Here is a 26,261-nt window from a genome sequence, read left to right on the forward strand (position 1 = left end):
GAACAGTCAGTCCACCAATCTACATACATAAACACATAGAACACCAAATACCTGCGTATTTTGTTGGGGTATTTCATCAGCCTCTGTCTGGTGAAGGGGAACCCATGGCTGGCGCAGTAGATACAGTACTGCACCAGAGACTTTTCATCCTCTGGTGCAAGCAATGTGGGTGGTCCACTGCGACAACCATGGGTCACCCGGCCGCTCAGCCTGTCCGCCAGGGTCTGCCGAGGTACACCATGCACCTTGGTAGATAAGAAAAGAAAACTGTTACTAGAAGATACAATTAACATACACATGGTAATCTCCTAAAAACAAAAGATGCCTAACCTTGGCAGCCTGGCGGATAACCATCCCTGCCCCACGGTCCTCCATGGCATGGAACATGTCCACCTCACTCCACTGCTTCCTCTTGACTTTCTCCATGCTGTGGTGGTAAATACATGTAGCTAAATAACTTGGCATACTATACACATTTTAGAAAGATAACTAAATCTGAATATGTATAAACATTTACATTTCAAAGCTAAGGCATTGAAAGGTGATAAAAGTTTTCACAATAACTGAAAGTGTACCCACGTTTTTTGTTTGATGTTATCTGTAATGAAAATGAGTGTCCCAATTAGTGTAATATTGATGCATACATTGTACCATTTGACTAAATACTGCCTCTATGTAGCTGTTGTAAGATGAAACATAGCCAACAGTGATAGGTGTCAAAAAGTTCATGGTTCAAAGTTCCAAATACATTTTTGCAGATTGTGCAAAATGCCTCCGTCAGAGGACTCAAATTTTGATACGGTAAAGCTTGACAACATGCAGCTGTTTTCGTGATATGTATTATCTAACACTTACAATTTCTTTCCTTTTTGCTTACTTAGCAGTTCTATCAACATTTAGCAACTAAGATAGCAACATTAGAAAATCCGTTAGCTATATTTCAGAGGTAAAAAGTTGGATATTAAATTAGGTGTGGTGTGTCGCGCAGTCGAATTTTACAATATGCAGCGTGTTCCACAAAATGTGTACATATAACGTTTTTGAAAACTCTCAAAACCTAACTTAACTTACATAAATTGCACTGAAAATCGGTGGTCAGCTAGCTAAAAGGGTGTCGTTAGTCACAAAACTTACCGTTATTTTTCAGTCCATTTAAATGTTGAGCTCGAGGTGATTCAGTCCTCCAACCGCTAGAGAGTGTCCGAGGTTAGGGGGTGTCCGATGTTTGGGGAAAATTAGCTAGGCCCTATTCCTTGTTAGCTCGGGATGGTAAATTAATGGAGTCATGCTATTCATTGGTGTATTTCTAATGTATTATTTTTATGCCTTTGTGTTTGCTTGATGTGAATGGATGCAGAACATTTTGTGATGCATATTTTCAATTTTTTTGTATTGCAGTTTTACAATTATCCTTACTAAAGAACCCAAATGGTATTCCTGCCTCCTGGATCTTCATTATTATTAGAGTTGTTAGCTATCTGTCGATTTGTGTAGGAGACACACAAATTGGGGACAGAATATTTTATATATTTAACATGTGATGAGGCCACACAGAGGGCCAGAGATAATTACAGACACCTGTGATAATCTGAAGTACCCAAAAAGGCCACTAGATGTCATCTGATAAAATAAAATAAAAACCTTGAAAGTTACCAAAATACTTGTAATTTATTGGTAAACTTAGAAACTTTCCAGTATTATACTCTCCATTTGCAACCCTACTCTGGTTTCTGGGATTAAGGAGGATCATTGTGTATGATGAAGCTGTTGCTCCAGACCTATTTGTAACTTTGACTCTAAGGCAAGTGAAGGCTGTGTGACAAGTATGTGTGTACCACAGGCGGCCGGTGGCACCTTTATTGGGGAGGACGGGCTCATAGTAATGGCTGGAACGGAATTAATGGAATGGTATCCAGCACATCAAACACAGTTTCTATGTGTTTGATACCATTCCATTTAGTCCATTACAGCCATTATTATGAGCCGTTCTCCCCTCAGCAGCCTCCTGTGGTGTGTAGGTATGTGTGGAAGATTGAAACGAATCATCACTTCACCATAAATGTTAATCATTCTTGGTGTTCCATATTCTTCTGGCCCAGAGAGCTGATACAAGTCCAAGGTTTATGAACTGCATCAATGAACAATCATGCAGTATAAAACAGGCACCCTCTCCAGGGCATTCACTATGCGTGTGAACATTAAAGTGTTGTCAACATTACTGAAATATACAGCTATGAAACAATATTAAAACCAGCTTCAGTTTTAATTGTGCAAAATTATGAAGGCACGAATAAAGCCACATGTTCTTTGGTAATGCAATGAAAGGGAACATACAGCTACAACATAAATTATTGGCATAAAGATAGCAAAAAAGACTATAAATACGGTAATACAAATACTGAGCTATATGGTATGCTCAAACAAAATTATATTATATTATACTAATACAATTGCTCAGAGAAAAATATTTAGTTCAACAAGTAATAAAATAAAATCTCAAAAAGATGTGTGTCAAAATTATTGGCACCCCTGTTTTCAATACTTTGTGCATCCTCCCCTTGCGAGGATAGCGGCACTTTAACTTTTTCTATAATGTTTTATAAGATTGAAGAAATCATTGGGAGGGATCTTAGACCATTCCTACGTACAGAGTCTTTCCAGATCCTTGATATCCTTCATTCTGCGCTTATGGACTGCCCCCTTCAATTCAAACCACAGATTTTCAATGGGGTTCATGTCTGGAGACTGAGATGGCTATTGCAAGATGTTGATATTGTGGTTTCTTTGTGGATTTTGATGTGTGCTTGGGGTCATTGTCTTGCTAGAAAATCCACTTGCGACCAAGTTTCAGCCTCCTGGCAGAGGCAACAAGGTTTTTGGCTAAAATGTCCTGGTACATGGTAGAGTTCATGATGCCGTTAACCTTAACAAGAGCAAAAAAGCCCCATAACATCAAAGATCCACCACCATATTTTACAGTAGGTATGAGGTTATTTTCTGATATGCATCCTTCTTTCAAACCCACCACTGGTTTGCGTGGCCAAAGAGCTTTATTTTCGTCTCATCTGACCATAGCGCCCGGTTCCAATCCAAGTGCCAATGCCGTTTAGCAAACTCCAGAGGGGTGTCCTCCGAAGCAGGTTTAAGGAATTAGCAAGGTAATTTTGGTCAACTCTGGGTTCAACTCGGAATAACCGGTCATACGAAAGTGGCTCACCTGAGCCGAGAGTTGAGGACCAATGAAATCAGATTCCCTCCCTCTTGCAAAGATTGTGTCATCATCCCCATCATTTGAGGAAGATGACTGATTAAATATTTTATTAATCAAATGTTTTTAGTAATGACAGAATGCATTTTAAACTTCAAATAATGTAACACTTTTGTATGACTTAATAAAGAAAACATAACGATAGGAGTGGGGAAAAAAGGTGCTTGTGCATTGATAAGCACACCAAAGCAAAATATGGCATTAACGATGAGTAATAAAATAAAGTCGGCACTTCTAAAAGCCTATTTCACACCTTAGCCTGCTGAATTTGTAAGACAACTTGTCATTCATTTTGATTTCGTCACAAATTAAAATGTGGCCCATGGATTGATGTTTCAGCATTGTCTCAACGAAGATTTTGGCATTCGACTAGCCATGTGCGACATGCACGCGCAGTTACAAGCCTGCTAGAGTTAGCGGCAGGCGGTCGAGCAATATACACCGTAGTACGGATGAAGCCTGAGCTGGAATGGGAAGCTAACTGAAGCTGGTTAGTTTTAGAAAACCCTGAGATCTAACTTGCTTTGTAGGATATCGCTCTGGTGTTTGCATTTGTTGGTTGCTCTCAATAAAGTTTTTTTTAATGGAAACCCTTCCAAATAGCATATTGATTGGCATGGAGGTGGTAAGGAATTATAAATTTGGTGACCACAGGATGTGACCAAGTTCTGTAATTCTTTGTAAAGTCAACAACCATTTGTCTCTTTTCATTTGTGAGTTCTTTGCTTTTCCCCATGGTGATGGATGACAAATGGATTTTACATTTACGTCATTTAGCAGACGCTCTTATCCAGAGCGACTTACAGTTAGTGAATACATTTTTTTTTTATACTGGCCCCCCGTGGGAATCGAACCCACAACCCTGGCGTTGCAAACGCCATGCTCTATCAACTGAGCTACATCCCTGCCGGCCATTCCCTCCCCTACCCTGGACGACGCTGGGCCAATTGTGCGCCGCCCATGAGTCTCCCGGTCGCGGCCGGCTGCGACAGAGCCTGGATTCGAATCTAGTGGCACAGTTAGCACTGCGATGCAGTGCCTTAGACCACTGTGCCACTCAGGAGACTCACATGTGTGTTACCTCATTATTGTACCCCAGTGAAACAGGAACCCATACAAGGCCACAATACAGAGATTAATTTAAAAACATAAAATGTTAATGCAGATGAAATGTTGCTTTATTTTATTTAAAAGAATCGTTAGAGGTGCCAATAATTTTGACACTTATCTTTTTTTGATTTTTTAATTTACTTCTCTGAACAATTGTATTAGTATAAAATAATGTAATTTTTCCAAAAAAAATTGAGCCTACAATATACACTGAGTATACAAAAAATTACAAACACTTTCCTAATATTTAGTCCCCCCCCCTTTTGCACTCAGAACAGCCTCAATTTGCTGGGGCAATGGACTCCACAAGGTGTCGAAAGCATTCCACAGGGATGCTGGCCCATGTTGACTCTAATGCTTCCCACAGTTGTTTCAAGTTGGCTGGATGTCCTTCGGTTGGTGGACCATTCATGGGAAACTGTTGAGCGTGAAAAACCCAGCAGCGTTACAGTTCTTGACACACTCAAACCGGTGTGCCTGGCACCTACTACCATTCCCTGTTCAAAAGCACTTACATTTTTTGTCTTGCCCATTCACCCTCTGAATGACACACATACACAATCCATGTCTCAGTTGTCTCAAGGCTTAAAAATCCTTCTTTAACCTGTCTCCTCCCCTTCATCTACACTAAATGAAGTAGATTTAACAAGTGACATCAATAAGGGATCATAACTTTCACGTCTGGATTCAGCTGGTAAGTCTATGTCATGGAAAGTGCAGGTGTTCTTAATGTTTTGTACACTCAGTGTAGCTCAGTATTTGTATTATTTATTTTATATAGTCTTTTTTGCTAATCTTTATCAAGCGATCCAATAATTTGGGTTATGACTGTAACTTACTGTCATTTGGGGGACAGGTAGCCTAGCGGTTAAGAGTGTTGGGTCAGTAACCGAATGGTCGCTGGTTAAAATCCCCGAGCTGACTCTGTGAAAAATGTGTCGATGTGCCCTTGAGCAAGGCACTTAACCCTAATTGCTCCTGTAAGTCGCTCTGGATAAGAGTTTCTGCTAAAAGACAAAAATGTATATTTTGACTTACAGTTTTTGGAGGCTGGGTGTTTGGTTGCCATTCACAGTTTGACAGTTAGAGAATTGACCAAGCTACATCCTTAGAGATATGTCCTAAGATTTTGCATTGATTGCTGTAATAGTGAGTGTTTTGTATGTGTCACCGGTCGGTCTGGCTGTATTCTACAGTGCATGTGTCTCCAGTGAATATGAGCTGCTGGAGAGGCAGTTCTGTGTGAGTAACATCCAGAACCCATTCCTGCTCCTTCTTCTCCTCTGTGCAGCAAAGTCACCATGATATTAATGATTATTTCCCTTTACTTTATTTCCCAGGATGCATTGCTCCGACTGGCCTCAGTCACAGACTCCTCTTCCCTGCAGGATGCCATCAGAAAGGCTCTCCAGGCTGTCCTCTCTGAAGTGGTGTGTGTCTACTGTCTCCGTCATGATTTGTATCTAAAGTCTGTGTCCATCCTATCCACCACCATACTGTATTCTCCCTGTGGTAGGGCTTACAGAGAAACTGGAAACCAATTGAATGACACAAAACAGACCAAAGACCATCCACTTGTACATGTTTGACCAAATAATGAAATAAATGTAATAGAAATTCCAACCATATTTTCTCCTGCTTGGCCTTAAAGTATACATACACTCCCCTCCATATACAGTTGAAGTCGGAAGTTTACATACACCTTAGCCAAATACATTTAAACTCAGTTTTTCACAATTCCTGACATTGAATCCTAATAAAAATTCCCTGTTTTAGGTCAGTGAGGATCACCACTTTATTTTAAGAATGTGGAATGTCAGAATAATAGTAGAGAGAATTATTTATTTAAGCTTTTATTTCTTTCATCACATTCCCAGTGGGTCAGAAGTTTACATACACTCAATTAGTATTTGGTAGCATTGCCTTTAAATTGTTTAACTTGGGTCCAACGTTTTGGGTAACCTTCCACAAGCTTCCCACAATAAGTTGTGTGAATTTTGGCCCATTCCTCCTGACAGAGCTGGTGTAACTGAGAAGGTTTGTAGGCCTCCTTGCTCGCACACGCTTTTTCTATAGGATTGAGGGCTTTGTGATGGCCACTCCAATACCTTCACTTTGTTGTCCTTAAGCCATTTTGTCACAACTTTGGAAGTATGCTTGGGGTCATTGTCCATTTGGAAGACCCATTTGCGACCAAGCTTTAACTTGCTGACTGATGTCTTGAGATGTTGCTTCAATATATCCACATAATTTTCCTTCCTCATGATGCCATCTATTTTGTGAAGTGCACCAGTCCCCCCTGCAGCAAAGCACCCCAACAGCATGATGCTGCCACCCCTGTGCTTCACGGTTGGGATGGTGTTCTTCGGCTTGCAAGCCCCCCCTATTTCCTCCAAACATAACGATGGTCATTATGGCCAAACAGTTCTATTTTTGTTTCATCAGACCAGAGGACATTTCTCCAAAAAGTACGATCTTTGTCCCCATGTGCAGTTGCAAACCATAGTCTGGCTTTTTTATGGCGGTTTTGGAGCAGTGGCTTCTTCCTTGCTGAGCGGCCTTTCAGGTTATGTCGATATAGGACTTGTTTTACTGTGGATATAGATACTTTTGTACCTGTTTCCTCCAGCATCTTCACAAGGTCCTTTGCTGTTGTTCTGGGATTGATTTGCACTTTTCGCACCAAAGTATGTTCATCTCTAAACGCGTCTCCTTCCTGAGCGGTATGACGGCTGCGTGGTCCCATGGTGTTTATACTTGCATACTATTGGAAATTGCTCCCAAGGATGAACCAGACTTGTGGAGGTCTACAATTATTTTTCTGAGGTCTTGGCTGATTTCTTTTGATTTTCCCATGATGTCAAGCAAAGAGGCACTGTGTTTGAATGTAGGCCTTGAAATACATCCACAGGTGCACCTCCAATTGACTCAAATGATGTCAATTAGCCTATCAGAAGCTTCTAAATCCATGACATAATTTTCTGGAATATTCCAAGCTGTTTAAAGGCACAGTCAACTTCATGTATGTAAACTTCTGACCCACTGGAATTGTGATACAGTGAATTATAAGTGAAATAATCTGTCTGTAAACAATTGTTGGAAAAATGACTTGTGTCTTGCACAAAGTAGATGTCCTAACCGACTTGCCAAAACTATAGTTTGTTAAAAAGAAATTTGTGGAGTGGTTGAAAAACAAGTTTTAATGACTCCAACCTAAGTGTATGTAAACTTCCGACTTCAACTGTATATTTGGACAGTGAAGCTACTTTTATTTTATTTTGGCTCTATACACCAGCATTTTGGAATTGAAATAAAAATTTTAATTTCAGGCAACAGTACAGAATGTCACCTTTATTTGAGGGTATGTTCATATATCTGTTTTACTGTTTAGAAAGGAAAGCACTTTATGCATCTAGTCCCCCCATGTCATAAGTATTTGGAAAAATTCCCTTACAGGGTATCAAAAGTTTAGTATTTGTTCCCATATTCCTTTAACACAATGACTACATCAAGCTTGTGGCTCTACAAACTTGTTGGCCGCATTTGCGGTAGGTTTTGGCTTATGTTTTGCCCAATAGGAACTGAGTGAGTAGATAAGATGTTTCTGAACACTAAATTAATCATATAATGCCATGATTAAGAATGAATTGTGAATAATGATGAGTGAGAATATTACAGAGACTTCAACAAATCATGCTAACCTCTCACCATTACCACTAACAGGGGAGGTTAGCATTTTTGGGGGGGTATGATCTTTGTGCCTCTGTAATCTTTTTCTCACTAATTTACATTTACGTCATTTAGCAGACGCTCTTATCCAGAGTGACTTACAGTTAGTGAATACATATATATATATATATTTTTTTTTTTATACTGGCCCCCCGTGGGAATCGAACCCACAACCCTGGCGTTGCAAACGCCATGCTCTATCAACTGAGCTACATCCCTGCCGGCCATTCCCTCCCCTACCCTGGGCGACGCTGGGCCAATTGTGCGCCGCCCATGAGTCTCCCGGTTGCGGCCGGCTGCGACAGAGCCTGGATTCGAACCAGGATCTCTAGTGGCACAGTTAGCACTGCGATGCAGCGCCTTAGACCACTGCGCCACTCAGGAGACATTATTGATGACCCATTCATGATTATCCATACTCATGGTAGCATCCACATGAATGTAGAAGTGTTCAGAAACATCTTTTATTCTTACTTACAATAAAAGTGACTCCAAAATGGCACAAGACATTATTCACCATTCAGTTCCTATTGGGCAAAACGTAATCCAAAACACAGCCAAAACAAACCGCAAATGCATCCAACAAGTTTGTAGAGTCACAAGCTTGATGTAGTCATTGCGTGCTAGGAATATGGGACTAAATACAAACTTTTGACTAAACGTAATACACTATAAGTGAATTTGTCCAAATAATTATAGGGGGGACTAGAGACATAAAGTGCTTTCAAAACAGAAATGTATGAAAATACCCTAAAACAAAAGCTGACATTCTGTACTGTCGCCTAATATGAAACATTATATCTTAAATTAGAATGCCGAAGTATAGAGCCAAATAAAAAAATATAGCTTTACTGTCCAAAAATACATATGGAGCGGAGCGTATGTGGTTTTTACCCTCCTCATTAACAGGCTCCCCCCCCCCCCTGTCTCTGTTATAGGACAGTGTATACATCTATCTATTAGATGCAGAGACAGGACGCTTGTGGTGTGAAGAACCACCTCATGAGCTACAGAAGAAGGGGAGACTCAGGTAATAGGCAAAGCTGATGTGGTGCCCAGTTGACCTGTACTTCAGACAGTCATAATTTAGTCTTCATTTTCCCTCAAGTGACATTGTTTGTAATGTAATATATCAGCCTAATGCGTAATGTTTTTTATAAAGACTACCTATCATTTATCACATCATACAAGCAATATTATATAATATAACGAATATCTCTATTAATATGTTATATTATCTAGATGGCTTAGGTTGTTACCTAACTGGCTAAAAGTGAATTAGCTAGCTAGCTTACCAATTGACCTAGCTAGCTAGCCAACCAACTTTTGTCGTACTAATTTTGCGGACAATTTTGGCAGACAACTTTTGGTATGCAATGCAATGATATTGACAAAATTTGGTGGACAATTTTTGGCGCACAACTTTCGGTGGACAAATTGACCAACAGGACCATCGTCAAAAATAACTTTAGCTGACTTTAGCTAACTAGGCAAGCTGGCTCCCATGTCTCAATCCCAGCAATGTGTCGACATGTTTTTGGAACACAGTCACAAGTTGACAAGCTAGATAAGCTTGCTAGCTAGCAGAGAGACAGGCTATGACACATTAGCTAAGTTAGCTGGTCAAAAACATTGCAGGCAGTGTAGCTTTTCTTGTAACGTTATTAGTATACAGGTAGTAACCTTATAATAAATGTTAGCTAGCTAGATATAACAATCTAGAAATGTTAGCTAGATGATAGATAAATACAGTATAATTTGTACAAATACATAGCTAGTTAAGTTAGCCATAAAGTGTAGCTATATTAGAGGTTTACCACATTGAACTTACCTGGTTTATCTCCATCATTGCTGACACTCGCGATGTACCGGAAGGTCAGTAGGGAACAGGTTGCAGGCTTCACATTCATGCTCGGCACAGCACCTGGTTTCAGTCGGAGTCTCATTCCGAATCCTGTCTTCCACTGGTTATAGCCATCAAAATCCTCCGGGGTGAAATGAGTACCGCATACAGTAGATGTGCCCGCGGTTCCCTTACTCCAATCCACTCGCTTCAACCGGACAAACTAGTCCCACTTCAAAGCTAGTTTCTTGTTTTTGGGCCACAAAGGAGTTGTAACCCTGTCCTTGTGGGTATTACTGCACCCAGCAACAACACACTACTTGGCATATTTAGCTTCTAAAAAAGCTGTTGGGTTGAGCTTTAAAAAAAGCTGTTGGGTCTGAAATGAAAACTAACACTAGCTACAGACAAAGGAAAAATACTACAACACTTACTAGCTCGCTCGACTACCACTACCAAACGCACAGGAGAAGAGCAGATGCAGTTTTTCGCATTCATTTATATGGTTTCTTCTGCATGGATGTACATAGTAGCTCACAAGCGCCAACACTTGGTTTGGAATGTAATTACATGCTAGCATGGCTAGTAGCTAACGTTAGCCAGCTGGAACTAGCTAGGTAGCACCGGTTCTCCATATGACGTTGAAAAATAGTGCATTGTGGGTAGTTCCGAACATATCCGGAAATAAGTTAATAAATATGTAAAAATGTAGTTATAGGTAACCAGTTAATGACTACAACTAAGTTACTAAGTCTTTGACCACACTGAGTTATTACTTTGGTGAGTAAAAACCCATGCTTCCTACCCTTTAAATAAATCGGTAATACTTTATTTGGATAGTCCATCTGTAGCTGCTCTACAGACTATCAATAAGATTTCAACTAACTAACTACAGTGAGGGAAAAAAGTATTTGATCCCCTGCTGATTTTGTACGTTTGCCCACTGACAAAGAAATTATCAGTCTATAATTTTAATGGTAGGTTTATTTGAACAGTGAGAGACAGAATAACAACAAAAGAATCCTGAAAAATGCATGTCAAAAATGTTATAAATTGATTTGCATTTTAATGAGGGAAATAAGTATTTGACCCCCTCTCAATCAGAAAGATTTCTGGCTCCCAGGTGTCTTTTATACAGGTAACGAGCTGAGATTAGGAGCACACTCTTAAAGGGAGTGCTCCTAATCTCAGTTTGTTACCCGTATAAAAGACACCTGTCCACAGAAGCAATCAATCAATCAGATTCCAAACTCTCCACCATGGCCAAGACCAAAGAGCTCTCCAAGGATGTCAGGGACATGATTGTAGACCTACACAAGGCTGGAATGGGCTACAAGACCATCGCCAAGCAGCTTGGTGAGAAGGTGACAACAGTTGGTGTGATTATTCGCAAATGGAAGAAACACAAAATAAATGTCCATCTCCCTCGGCCTGGGGCTCCATGCAAGATCTCACCTCGTGGAGTTGCAATGATCATGAGAATGGTGAGGAATCAGCCCAGAACTACACGGGAGGATCTTGTCAATGATCTCAAGGCAGCTGGGACCATAGTCACCAAGAAAACAATTGGTAACACACTACGCCGTGAAGGACTGAAATCCTGCAGCGCCCGCAAGGTCCCCCTGCTCAAGAAAGCACATATACATGCCCATCTGAAGTTTGCCAATGAACATCTGAATGATTCAGAGGAGAACTAGGTGAAAGTGTTGTGGTCAGATGAGACCAGAATGGAGCTCTTTGGCATCAACTCAACTCGCCGTGTTTGGAGGAGGAGGAATGCTGCCTATGACCCCAAGAACACCATCCCCACGTCAAACATGGAGGTGGAAACATTATGCTTTGGGGGTGTTTTTCTGCTAAGGGGACAGGACAACTTCACCGCATCAAAGGGACGATGGACGGGGCCATGTACCGTCAAATCTTGGGTGAGAACCTCCTTCCCTCAGCCAGGGCATTGAAAATGGGTCGTGGATGGGTATTCCATCTTGACAATGACCCAAAATACACGGCCAAGGCAACAAAGGAGTGGCTCAAGAAGAAGCACATTAAGGTCCTGGAGTGGCCTAGCCAGAAAATAGAAAATATGTGGAGGGAGCTGAAGGTTCGAGTTGCCAAACGTCAGCCTCGAAACCTTAATGACTTGGAGAAGATCTGCAAAGAGGAGTGGGACAAAATCCCTCCTGAGATGTGTGCAAACCTGGTGGCCAACTACAAGAAACGTCTGACCTCTGTGATTGCCAACAAGGGTTTTGCCACCAAGTACTAAGTCATGTTTTGCAGAGGGGTCAAATGCTTATTTCCCTCATTAAAATGCAAATCAATTTATAACATTTTTGACATGCGTTTTTCTGGATTTTTTTGTTGTTATTCTGTCTCTCACTGTTAAAATACACCTACCATTAAAATGTTTGACTGATCATTTCTTTGTCAGTGGGCAAACGTACAAAATCAGCAGGGGATCAAATACATTTTTCCCTCACTGTACCTACTTACCCTAACCCTAGCTCTAACCCTAACCTTAACCCTTATCCTAACCCTAAACTTAACCCTAACCCTAGCCGTAACCCTTACCCTAACCCTTATTCTAAACCTAACCCTAACCGTAACATTAGCAAGCAGTCGCTTATCAACAGATAGTGTACTGATAGAATGGCCATCTGTAGGGCATCTACAGATGGAAAATCCGGACTATCCAAATAAAGTGTGACCAATCAATCAAATCTCTGTCTCTCTCAGGGATGTGGTTGTCCAGCAGAGGAGAGTACAGTGTGAGGGTCTTCCTTCCTCAGAGCTGCAGGAGCAACAGAGAGAGAGACTAACAGAGCCACTGCAGCAGGACAAAAGAGGTGTGTTTTTGCTTATAATTGTCCTATTTCACACATTTGAATTGGAAATAATATTTTTGCGTATCCCAACTCCCCCTGAGAGGGGGATCACGGCCAGGGTCTGCCAACGGGTGAAGTGCCTAACTCAAGGGCACATCTACAGATTTGTTCACCTTGGGGATTCGAACTAGCGAGCTTTCTGTTACTGGTCCAATGCGCTAACCTCTAGGCTACATGCCGCCCAGTGTCAGTATCTGTGTGTATTACTGGGTGAACAACAGCAACTATACTCGAAACGATTTGAGAGAGTTCAAGGAGAGTTCAAAACAGTGCACAGTCCTCCTCCAGGCTAATACTTCCCTCCTCTCCACCCCCTAATTTGTCTTTAATTTTCTCTCCATCTTCTCCACCTCCACCCCAGTGATGATCATTCCAATCCTGGATGGGGACCAAGGCGTAGCTACCGCCCTCCTCTTGGTGAGCATGCTCCACATAACCATCTCACCTCTCTGCCTTGCAGTGTGAAAGATAATACTTCATTCTTATGACTGTACCTCTGTCTTCTCTATTCTAAAAGGTTTGCTGTACACTGCCCACTATAGCTCAGGAACAAAGCCTTGATGTCCTGGAGAAACACGTGAGTATGAAGTGCCTTCTCCAGACCCACCGGTCCTTTCATGGGATCACATTCTGGGACAACAGGCCTGCTCTGAATGCAGCTGACATTTGCTGGTACAACTCTGATTGTGCCTCACAGGTCACCGTAGCCTGTAAGAGAGTCCAGGCTCTGCAGGGTCAAAGGCTCACCCAGGGGTCAGAGGTCAACAGGACACCATGTCTATCCCTGAACAAGAGGACAACAACTGATGTGGACTACAGTGCACTGGACCATCAGATCCTGAGGCTTTGTGGTATGATAGTGGGATGGGAGACGTACATCTGTATTTTGCTGTCTGTAGACACATCAATGTTGAGTGTATTGGATAATAGTAGATAAGAATATATTATAAAGTAATATAAAGTAATCACTTTATGTTGCTTCTTTCACTCCTTACTATAGGAGAGTTGTATGACCTGGACGCTGCCTCCCTCCAACTTAAAGTCATCCGTTATGTGAGTCCAGAACCATAAATAAACTGTGAATGATCAGAGCTGGTTGATCGTTTGATTGATACACAGTGACTGTTTGACTGAATCGGTTGTATTGTTGTTTTCACAGCTGGAGGAGCAGACTCAGTCATTGTGCTGCTGTTTACTTCTGGTATCAGAGAATAACCAACAGCTGTTCTGTCAGGTACACATACACACACACAATATGCAATCATCTAAAATGAAGCAAAAGTTGCAAAAATAAACAAACAAAGACAAGTTTGTTAGATGTCTTTGTTATTCCTCAGGTAGTTGGAGACAAGGTTCTGAAGGCGGAGATCAGTTTCCCAGTAAGTTACACAACACAGCCCTTCTATCCCTCTGACATTACCACCTGTGTCCCTGCTGCTGCCCCTTACTCTGCCTGACCCTGTCTATCTGTCTGGGGTCCAGTTGACATTTGGCCACCTTGGTCAGGCTGTGCAGAAGAGGAAGAGCATCTCCCTGCAAGACGTCACTCCAGTAAGAACACTGAAATGTTCCTGATCAGTATTGTAGTGTTTTGTAGTCTTACAATAAGTAGTAGGTTTGGATGTGTTTGATGCTCGTGTTCTCTACATCTCTGCCCCTTTCCCTTCTTCTCTGGGCTAATAATGTAGGAGGAACACCAGCAGCTGAACAGCACTCTGGGATTTGAAGTTCTCTCTATGCTGTGTGTTCCTGTTGAGTGTCGGGCCACCACCAAGGTTGTGGCCCTCGCCTGTGCCTTCAACAAAAAAGGAGCAGACAGGTATAGAGCTATGTGTGTTAGCGTAAGCGTGCATACGGCTGCCTGTGGGTGTATGCGTGTGTGCATGGGTAGCTGCATATGTCTGTGTCTTACTGTAAAATATTGTATGTGTGTTTGTCATCCTTCAGACACACAGAGGTGGATGAACACATAGTGCAGCACTGTTTCCGCTACACATCCTCAGTACTGACCAGCACACTGGCCTTCCAGAAGGAACAGAGACTCAAGTATGAATGTCAGGTAAGGAGACGCTACCTGACTGCACTCATTGACCACTGAGCCAATACTGTACTGTGCTAGCCTTGCTCTGCGTGACTGACCTTTGTCCATCACAATCCCTAACTTGGTGAGAATCTTTATCTAGGCCACAAATACACTTCTAGTCTTCTCAACTGTTACCTGTGTCTGTTTGGGTTCATATAGGCACTGCTTCAGGTCGCCAAAAACCTCTTCACACATTTGGGTACGTATCATAATTAACCTAATTTTAGTGGCACAGTGAGGCATCAGTGTCAGCCGTTAAAACAACAGTTATTTATTTCTGTCTCCAGATGATGTATCAGTCCTGCTGAAAGAGATTATTGCAGAAGCCAGGAGTCTCACCAGTGCAGAAATGTAAGTACTGTATTACCATAAGGCTATCACAAGGATGGTAACAAAAGCGTTAGTAACATTGATTAATATGACCCTTCTATCTCTCCTCCAGTTGTTCTGTGTTCCTGTTGGACAGTGTCAGTCATGAACTGGTTGCCAAGGTGTTTAATGGAGGAGTGGTTATCGATGAGGAGGTAGGTCGTCATCCTAAACTCACTCCCACCAAAGCCCTAATCCACAGACTTTTAGTTTAGACAAAATGGTATTGTATATGGCTGTTATTTCCAGAGTGTAATGGCCTCTTTCTTCTCGTCTCAGACAGAGCTGCGTATCCCTGCTGACCAAGGCATAGCAGGCCATGTGGCCACCACAGGGAAGATCCTCAACATCACAGATGCCTACTCCCACCCTCTCTTCTACCGTGCCGTGGACGACAGCACAGGCTTCAGAACACGCAACATCCTCTGCTTCCCCATAAAGGACGAACACGGAGGTCTGTCTCTGTCTCTCTTTTTTTCTGCCTGTTTTTCTTTCTTTCTCTCTCCATTTTCCCTCCTCCCTATTTCTGATCTATCTACTGATAATTGTATATCTCACATCTCTCGCTCTCTCTTTTTCCCTCTCTCTCTGTTATCCCTCTCTCTCTCTCTGTCATTTCAGAAGTGATTGGCGTGGCTGAGCTGGTCAACAAGACTAATGGACCATGGTTCACCCACCTGGATGAGGACTTGGCCACAGCTTTCTCCATATACTGTGGCATCAGCATCACTCATGTGAGTGCACAGGCATCCCATTTGCTTATCCTATAGACCTTATAACTGATTATTACCTGACATCTGGGTTTTTTTATAGAGTAAAGGGCCATCCAAACCAAGGACGATAACTATAACGATAAATTATACATAACTATAAACGCTGGCGAGCATCCACACCAGCAGACAGTTTATCGTTCTGAAGTACACCTGTCAATCAGCTGATTAACGCATCCTTCTGCACGCTGTAGGCCTAGTAATAAGGTGGTAACACAGACCATTCATTGCTTTAATGTACATGTAATGAAAAGTAATATAGAAACTCATTTTTAAATGTAGCAATTCAACAACAAACGCTGTTTAGCCTGCACACCTTTTACATAATGTTATTGATTATGCAACCATTTGGATTAGTTATTGGTCTATTCTCAACAGTTTACTAGGTCCAGAAAGACATATTAGCAGGCCAGTCATAGTGAGTGTTTTGTCAGACTCAGGATGTATCGGCATTAACAGATAGGCCTACCAATCAGAAAATATGGCCTTCTCATGCGCTGTTTGTCGTGGATCATCATTCTCCCAAGTCGTCCTATAATTAATGTTGCCACCAATATGCTCACACATGCCCAGTTATTCAGGCAAGCTTACCATGCGCTCAGCCTTCTCTCTTCTCCGAGCAGCATCGCGCACCTAGAACCAAGAATGCTTCAATACAATGCTTTTTCGATTGGTTGTCAATGTTTTATCATCAGAGGGACAGGGAAAAGAATCGCTCTGAAAGTGATCCGAACGATAGCTCTTGTAATCGTTCTCCACTCTTTTTGTAGTTGTGGTTGTACTGTGAACGCTCCTGTTCACTTGAATTAGAACAATAAAATATATATATATCGTTATAGTTATCGTCCTTGGTGTGGATATTGATAAATTGATTAACACTAATTTGTCATCATTTCTGTTCCTCCTCAGTCCCTCCTATATAAGAGGGTCGATGAAGCACAGTTTAGGAGTCAGCTGGCCAATGAGATGATGAAGTACCACATGATGGTAAAGCATCCAATCAGAGCACTTCAACCTATTCAACTGATCTCTTCAATCTATGAATGCAGATCCAGTCATTGTTATTTTTGGCAGTTAATGTCCTGACCTTTGACCCTGTCTCTCAGGTGTCAGACGAGGAAGTGACCCGGCTACTGACTGTGGGCATCCAGCCTGTAGGGGAAATCCACCCCAGCTTCTCCAGCTTCACCTACACACCTCGCTCCCTGTCAGACGACTGCACACCCACAGTGAGACAATCAACACACAATCTTGGAGAAAGACACTGGTAGTGTTTATTATTTCTGTTTTCTCATGTCTCTCAATCATGCCTCCTTTTTTTAGGCTGTGATCAGCATGTTTGAGGACATGGGCTTCATCAACACCTACAAGATTCACATTCACACGCTGGCCAGGTTCTGTCTAATGGTGAAGAGAGGCTACAGGGATCCTCCATATCACAACTGGATGCACGCATTCTCAGTCTCTCATTTCTGCTACCTCCTCTGCAAGAACCTGGAGCTCTCCAACTACCTAGAGTAAGAACACACAGAGAAATGCATTTTAAAACTTTGTTACGGTAAAGTGAAACACCCTCATGAACACTTCAACTCACACTGCAGCGTCCTCTTTCAGGGACATCGAGATGTTTGCTCTTTTTGTGTCCTGCATGTGTCATGACTTGGACCACAGAGGGACCAACAACTCCTTCCAGGTGGCATCGGTAAGATCCCACATACCACAAACACACAGACTTATGCTGTATGTAACCTTTCTATATCCCACTAAGCACGGAACGACGCCGATGTCTTTTGGATGTATTTTTTTGGTCCTGTCCGGACCAACCGTCTTTTTTTGGTGCGGTCCGGACCGGCCTTGATTTCAACGTCCGGACCGGACCAAATATGAACCTATCATAGACGTCTACGTTTGGTTCAGATTTGGTCCGGGCCGGACTGGCCTTGATTTCAACATCCGCAAATGTCCAGTCCTGACGGGCCTATATTTGGCCCAAACATAGATTTGGTCCGGTCTGAACCAATCATTGATATATATGTTTCACAAGTTAGGACAGCACAGTACAGTACAGTAGAGTACAGTAAATTAAGGAAAAGTTAAGTATAACTCAGTACAGTACAGGACAGTATAGTACAGTATAATGTACTGTATTGTACCCTACTTTACTCTAATGTACTCTACTCTACTAAACTGTACTGTACTCTACTGTACTGTACTCTATTCTACTGAATTAAACTGCACTGTACCATACTCTACTGTGCTCTTCTGTACTGAACTGTGCCGTACTGTACTATGCTGTTCAAACTTGTGAAACATAGCCTAGATGTCTATGATTGGTTCAGATTTGGTCTGGTCTGGACCGACCACATTTGTACTTATTTGGGGGCTTCATTCATCAGACGCGCTTATCCAGAGCGACTTACAGTCAATGCATTCAACTAAGGTAGATAAACAACAACATATCACAGCCATAGTAAGACAAATATTTTTCTGTAACCGTTACTGAGAATTGTATTGTATTTGAAGTGGTCTGTTGGTTTATTCTGTAGCTTGGACTACTTTGAACATCATCGCTGCCAGTTTTAACATAAGTGCATGTGACAGATAGGAGCAATAATAAATATTATATGTTGCAATCTTCAGTTGGCTCCTCTTTCCTATATTAAATTGATTTAAACATTATTATTGTGATATAATGCATACTTCATTGAGAATGTATTTGCAGTTTAAAGGACAATTCCACCACTTTATAACCAGTTATTATGCTGTAAGTACCTGTATACACTGAGTGTACAAAACATTAGGAACACCTTTCTAATATTGAATTGCACCCCCTTTTGCCCTCAGAACAGCCTCAATTCGTCGGTGCATGGACTCTACAAGGTGTTGAAAGTGTTCCACAGGGATGCTGGCACATGTTGACTCAAATGCTTCCCACAGTTGTGTCAAGTTGGCTGGATGTCCTTCGGTTGGTGGACCATTCATGGGAAACTGTTGAGCGTGAAAAACCCAGCAGCGTTACAGTTCTTGACACACTCAAACCGGTGCGCCTGGCACCTACTACCATACCCTGTTCAAAGGCACTTAAATCTTTTGTCTTGCCCATTCACCCTCTGAATGGCACACATATACATTCCATGTCTCAATTGTCTCAAGGCTTAAAAATCCTTCTATAACCTGTTTCCTCCCCTTCATCTACACTGATTGAAGTGGATTTAACAGGTGACATCAATAAGGGATCACAGCTTTCACCTGGATTCACCTGATCAGTCTATGTCATGGAAAGAGCAGGTATTCCTAATGTTTTGTACACTCAGTGTATATGCACTACTGTAAGATTTGATACATATTTTGATGTTTTATCGTTTTTGTTAGTCATACTGCACGATTCCTTGTTTCTGTCATTTTTGAAGCTTCTGCATTGCCCTCGTCTACAGTATACTAGAATTCCCAGGGTGCATTTGACCTCCCAGGATGCAATGCTTCGCCCAGTCTGCAGTTAGCTTAGCTGGCTAGCAAGCCCAGACTAAAAGGCTCTGCATGGTCAAGCCGACCTCCGCAGAAGTCAGAGCATTCATACACATCCAATAAATTGGTCTGCACCGCACCACTCCTAGTGATTCAGGGCTAATCTCAATAGCCATCCAGCTAATTACAAGCAACAGGTTAAACGAAAAGACAAGCCCTTACCTCTTCTGAGATGTTGGTAGTCCGTTTCCCAGTGCTTGACATAGGAGCTCAGCCAAGATAGCATGAAGTAAAAAGGCTGCACTGTTTTCCCACCTGCATCTCCATTCCGAATCTCTCCATTGCCCCCTAAAGTTATCCTACATTTAGGCTATTGTTTATATGTGTATATCACACTATGTTGAGGTAAGAATAGGAGTATAATGCCTGTATGGATGTCAACCCCAATACATGTTCATGTCATCGTCATCAATCAACTGCATTACGGTTAAAAACTACTTTGACTACCAAATTCGATTTCTGTATGTTACCATGTTACATGTTACCAGCTTATACAAATGGGAGTTAGCATTTAGCAGTCACTTTTTCTAAACTTGAAAAGGGACAACTTCTAAATGTTATGCAGTGAAAATAGCCAAATATATCCAAATCAGATTTTAGTAACCACATTGTGGGCCTGTTACAATACATTAATCATGATGGATTTGACAAATATCCACTTTGTTAGATCAGACTGGTTAAATGTGCGCCAATCCAGCATCCTTCTATCCCCCATGGTCTGCATTCCATTGACCTCTAACCCATTACCTCCCCGATCTCTTTCCAGGATTTCAAACTAATTTTTGTGTCTTTGAAATTCCTTACATGAGGTATCATAAAGATGTTTTTTATTTGTGAACTTGTTCTGATAGCCTTTCGTCAAAGTTCTCCATGTTTGTTGACAAGGAAGTTGTCTTCTTCTTCAATGAGGTTTAACAGCGGTTGGCATCCAATAAATGTTGCATTACCGCCACCTACTAGACTGGAGAACTCCCTTATACTTTGCTTGAAAAAATAAAATAAATATCCTACCATCTAACACTACACTCACAAAAAAATAAAAAATAAAATAAAAATAATAAAATAACACCACCCTACTCCACTATTTAAATCTATTTAGTCCTACCCAGGCCAACAACCTGAAAGGATGGGACACCACCACTTAACACACCCTGTAACTCTTCTGATGTCAAGTCTCGCACACCCAAATACCTCTCTGCTGCTGCCACTACAACCTCAATTTTCTGCAACTTCCGTTCCATCCCTGCAGTACAGTTGGTAACCATTGCTATAAATGCTAAAAATCCAATCTTACTGAAACATATATCACTTGTTGGCCTATCCCTCTGTACTACTCACACCACTCCTCTCAGGATCCCTCCCCCTTGACCCATCTTCCTCTACTTTCTTCACTGCCTCAGCATATGACAACTTCTGCACTATTCTAACCCTGGAAACCTCAACCTGCCTCTCTCGCACGGGACATTTCTGATCCCCATCCCCATGGGCACCCCTACAATTAACAGATACCACTACTTTCCCCAATGCTACACATTCCTTTGTCTCATGCCCTTCTGCAGACTTCTCACACCTAGGAACCTCCCTCCTACACACTGCTGCCACATGCCCATAAGTTTGACACCTGTAACAACGTAATGTATTCGGCACAAAAGCTCTTACAAGATAACTTATATATACTAACATCACTTTGTCGGGCAAAGACTCAACATCAAAACTCAAAGGAACAGACAACGACTCTTCTGTTTCACCACTCATGCCACCCTGTCTGTGTCGCACCAAACGACGAGCATCACAAACACCGGGAATCTTCCCCTTCAGTTGGTCAACTTTTACATTTACTGCTACCCCAGTAATCTCTTGCCACCATTAGTTTAACGCGGACACCTGCTCCCTCTGATGAGCAGAAACACAAACAATTATTGTTACCCTCACCGATTCCACAGCACCCAACTCTGTTTTCACCCACCCTGAAACCACAAATGGATCAGCCAAAAGACAAGGTTCCACCTTTTCCAAAAACTTCATTCCTACTGTCACAGACTCATCTTTATCCTGACCCTCGTGTAACCTCAGGCTCCAAGAACTTCACCACACCTACCACCTCCGATACTTCACCCTCATTCACTTCCATTTCTCCTCCTGTCTTCAGCTCACTCTGCTTATACTTTCTACCATTCTTCTTTAACAAACCATCTCCCTTTTCCCCGCCATTTTTTACCAACTCAATCTCACCCTATTCCTCCCTCGCTCTCTTAGACCTCCTCTGCCTCTCTTTTTCCCTCCATTCCTCCTCCGTATTCCAAGTATACGTCTCCTTATGATAATACTGCACTTCTGCTGACATACATCTTGTTCTTGCCTTCTCAAGGGACGCCATTTAACTGGCAATCAGCACAAACCCCTCGGGATGTAGCGCTCAACAGTGCATCCCACAGAGCGCGTCTTGATGTTCTTCTTTATCAATAGCTACCACGACGCTTTTCCATTTGAAATAAGTGCGCTCTTCCAACCACCATCCACCGTCACTCATTACGCTCTGTGTCGCCCGGTACTCTCCAAGGAAGTTGTCAGGAAGTGAGTTTGTATTTATACAGGATGTACCGCCCCCACCTACCTTCAACCAATCATGTAATTGTTACAACATTTGGGAGGTGCACGGTGATGCGGTACAGAGCTCGATTTGGCCTCCGCAAGCCTTCGGAGGCTCCGCAATTGCATCACACCCTCCATATTGTGCCTCCAGATCGCATGCTAGCTAGCCCGACTGCTACACCCAAAATAATAGTGTTTGCAACAATAATAGCCAAGTTTAATCTTAATGACTGTCTTAAACAACAGTTCAAACAACACGTAGGCCTGTTAGAACACAACATTTATTACACAGCATTTATTATGAAATGTATAGGCAAATCACTACAGGATCCTAGTCTCTCATGTTTAAAGCCTGTATCTTTGGTGCTAACATTAGCAATGCTAGCTAGCTACGTAAAGTAGCTAACCCTGCTGCATCTGAAATGTTTTCAACATTAACAGCCAAATACAGCCTTAGCGATGTTTCAATCAACCATCCAACAACACTGTAGAGCTATTGGAACTAATAAAAAGTTTACAAGTAATTCACTACGAAAATATAGGTTATTTGGAAAGGACGCAATGGCCAGAGCTGCAACTTCGTCTGTGATGGTGGGAGTGGTTTTGCCAAATGGAGTCATGGGAGTTTGAGCCTTGAACAACATAACATTATTGGAGTAAACTGACTATAAATATCATTCTATAGGTTTTTGGAGGAAGACAATCATAGCAATATATAGCAGGGAGTTCCAATATGATCAGAAAACTACAGACAGGTTATATAGATAGCTGAAAAGGACTATCCATAATTTATTTGATTAGTCATCTCAGAGATTCTACTTGAAAACTTCACAGAGAAGCAATTTACAGTTTTGCTCATCAATAAACAGTCAATAGACATGAAATCATAATAATACACACTATGTAGGACATCACTAAATACTTAATAATAACAACCCAAATGTTAAAAGTGGCGGAGTTGCCCTTTACATTTAGCCATAGAATCAATTACCAAGAAATATGTATTTTCAACATCTGTAAATTACGTATTTTCTATTTTTAACTTCCAGAAAATACGTATTTTAAACGTCCGGAAAATATGTATTTTAAACGTCCGTAAAGTATGTAATTTAAACGTCCGGAAAAGACGGTCTTTTCACCTTTCATTCAGAACCTAAAATATATTTTGCTTACTGGAATCACACAAACTGCCACTGAAGCATGCATTACAAAAACTATCTGTTTCTCTTCTCTTCTCCAGAAATCTGTGTTGGCTGGCCTGTATAGTTCTGAGGGATCTGTGCTGGAGGTAAACACAAAGTTTCATGAAACAGAAATGTATTATGCGTGTCCCTCATCTGAAGGGAAAAGGTAAAAACATGAGTTGATTGCGCACTGGGTCTTTGCTATCCTCTAGTGGATATGAAATGTAATTGCAGCCTCACCACTGACTATTGGTTTTCATTTCCAGAGACACCACTTTGCTCAGGCAATCGCCATCCTCAACACCCAGGGCTGCAATATCTTTGAGAAGTTCTCCAGAAAAGTAAGACAAAGGCAATGTAAGGACATTCCTCTTTTCTCATGAGGTTTCTAGTTGGTTTTGTACTATTTTGAATGTTTCTGTGTTGTCTTTTGGTTGCCAGGACTACCAGAGGATGCTTGACCTGATGAGGGACATCATCCTGGCCACAGACTTGGCTCATCACCTGCGGATCCTGAAGGATCTGCAGAAAATGGCAGTTGGTAAGTCACCCCCCCTCCCCATACATCCTGTCTGTGTGTCTTATAAGCGGTAGGTAGGTAGGTAGTTATTAGCTTCTACAGCTCTTCCATTTCTATTTAGAATCCTTCTGTCTGTTGTGTCTTCCAGTGGGCTACAACACCAAAGACCCTCAGCACCATAACCTGCTACTGTGCCTGATCATGACCTCCTGTGACCTCTCTGACCAGACCAAGGACTGGAAGACCACCTGGAAGATCGCAGTAAGAACCCACTCAGATCTGACTCCTCTAATAATAATAATAATTTGGGGGTGCTTATATTTTTCCTTTTATACACAAGTGTGAAATGTTTTTTTTTGTTGCATATCCCAACTCCCCCTGAGACACCCGTAGGGTCACACCCCTGGAGCAATTAGTCTTGCTCAAGGGCACAGCGATATATTTTTATTTTCACCTTGTCGGCTCCGGGAGTTGAAACAGAAACCTTTCGGTTACTGGCCCAACGCTCTAACCTTGAGGCTACCTGCCGCCCCTAAACCAACTGTGTTCCCACCTTCTTTATTGCATTTAGATCCATTTGATTGTTCTTAGTAAAATGGCATAGGCCTCCATGCAGTATGTTCACATGAAACTCATGTCTGTTTTTGTTACAGGGACTCATTTACAAGGAATTCTTTTCTCAAGGAGATCTGGTATGTATGCAATTTTTTATGAATGCCAAACATTGTATGCATCATATTGTTCTCTGTCTCCATGTAGTACATGAACATGAACAATTTCCTGTGTGTGTGTGTCCCTGTGCTTGTGGCTGCAGGAGAAGGCTATGGGGAACCGTCCCAGTGAGATGATGGACAGGGAGAAGGCCTACATCCCAGAGCTGCAGACTGGCTTCATGGAGCACATAGCCATGCCCATCTACAAGTGAGTCTCTGACTGATCCCTAACCCCCATATCTGGGAGATGAGGGGTGTAATTGTTATCTCAGACAATAAGAACTGTTGTGTGTTGTATATTACATATTAGTGGACCCTCCTTAGCTTGTGTCTGACTATACTTTCCTCCCGGCTTTGCTCCCTTCTCCTGCAGACTCCTCCAGGACCTGTTCCCCAGGTCGGCAGAGCTGTATGACACCGTGGCCAGCAATAGAGAACAGTGGGGCAGGGTCTCTCACAAGCTCAACATTAAGGGGTGGCCGGGAAACGATTCTCTGGACTACCTAGATGCAGAGTTTGAGCAGCTACAGGACGAGCAGAATGGACAGACGGAACAGGGAGAACAGGATGGACAGACAGAGCAGGGAAGGGACGATGAGACCAATGGTAGCCCTCCGGCCCAGTCCTAGGACACAGCAAGACAAACTAACAACTACATCATCAGTATTTTATTACCTGAAAATACACCTATTTTACAGGTTGTCGTGTGGTGTTGTGGCTGATTTGTGTACAGAAATCTAAATGATAATTAGAGTGTGTCACATTGCAGCAGGTATAGAAAAACACAATGCAGACAGCAGGGGGAGAGGATTGATTACACATAATTGGAGAAGAGAATACTGCAGGCTTTGAACTTATTTTTCAACAACAACAAAAATCCTTTGCCTTAAGTTTCTCACAATGATATTTGAACTTTGTGTGAATCTTTACAGGCAGGTATTGAGGGTTACCAGGTCAAAACATGTACATTATAAACAGAATGTTACAAGCTTGCCTTACTTTGTCTAAATTGCCTTCAATGTGAGATTGCTGGATTGATAATATATACTTTGTGGTATTGTGTATATAACAATGTTAGTGATTGGAATGCATAATACTGTAAAACTGTATCTTTTTTAAAGTTATAAATGTACAAGTTGATAGCACACAGATTTTTCTTAACATGTAAATGGGTAAATTGGCTTTACCACCACTTTGGGGGATTCCCTGTTTTGCCTGTATAACCCCAAATGTTGTTTTCAGGGTTTTGTCTAAATCTGGGGTTGATTATCTCCCCCTTTGGACATTGCTTTTTGAATATGTGACATGTACAAATGGCATAGGGTCTATATGCATTTTGTTTTTGGAACAGCTATATTCAGTTATTATGTTGATGTACTGTACAGTATGTATGTTTGCATTTTCCTATTTCCAAATACCAAAAAATGGAGATAATTCTGTGAATTCTGAATCTACATGTTAACATCATGCACTGGATATTTATATTTGTTCTTAATTAATAGTTGTGCACATTGTAAAATATTTTGCACACAATGTCTTGAGTACGTGTCCTTTTTCAATCCTCATCTTCACCTTCTCTCCACATAAGAAGCATGTTGCTGTTGATAATGATGATGATAAGGGTGGGCTACATGTAATAGCCAGTAATGGCGGCAGGGGGCGCTAACCCC

The 26,261-nt window shown here is 41.8% G+C and overlaps 1 protein-coding gene and 1 long non-coding RNA gene across 2 annotated transcripts; one reads left to right on the plus strand and one right to left on the minus strand.

Annotated features, from left to right (window-relative positions):
• Positions 1-380: 380 nt before the first annotated feature.
• Positions 381-1,217, minus strand: LOC311142132. Its single transcript, XR_014614271.1, has 3 exons — positions 1,135-1,217; positions 580-598; positions 381-427 (listed from the first exon to the last, which is right to left on the minus strand). It is a non-coding gene; the product is annotated as an uncharacterized lncRNA (long non-coding RNA).
• A 2,667-nt stretch (positions 1,218-3,884) lies between these two features.
• On the plus strand, positions 3,885-26,123 carry LOC311143108 (cGMP-dependent 3',5'-cyclic phosphodiesterase-like; the record flags this gene model as incomplete). The annotated part of the gene is made up of 29 exons (XM_084178908.1): positions 3,885-3,893; positions 5,719-5,808; positions 9,046-9,137; positions 12,687-12,796; positions 13,197-13,252; positions 13,353-13,412; positions 13,533-13,686; positions 13,836-13,888; positions 13,995-14,069; positions 14,173-14,214; positions 14,318-14,386; positions 14,524-14,654; positions 14,783-14,894; positions 15,078-15,117; positions 15,206-15,269; positions 15,361-15,442; positions 15,567-15,741; positions 15,909-16,021; positions 16,967-17,044; positions 17,164-17,286; positions 17,381-17,574; positions 17,672-17,759; positions 23,415-23,462; positions 23,625-23,699; positions 23,800-23,899; positions 24,027-24,139; positions 24,532-24,570; positions 24,693-24,799; positions 24,965-26,123. The coding sequence occupies 29 exons, from the start codon at positions 3,885-3,887 to the stop codon at positions 25,218-25,220; spliced, it is 2,748 nt and encodes a 915-aa protein (XP_084035034.1). The 3' UTR covers positions 25,221-26,123.
• Between the last annotated feature and the right edge of the window lie 138 nt (positions 26,124-26,261).

Source organism: Coregonus lavaretus (genome assembly GCF_964263955.1).
Source record: "Coregonus lavaretus genome assembly, chromosome: 15".
Taxonomy (NCBI): domain Eukaryota; kingdom Metazoa; phylum Chordata; class Actinopteri; order Salmoniformes; family Salmonidae; genus Coregonus; species Coregonus lavaretus.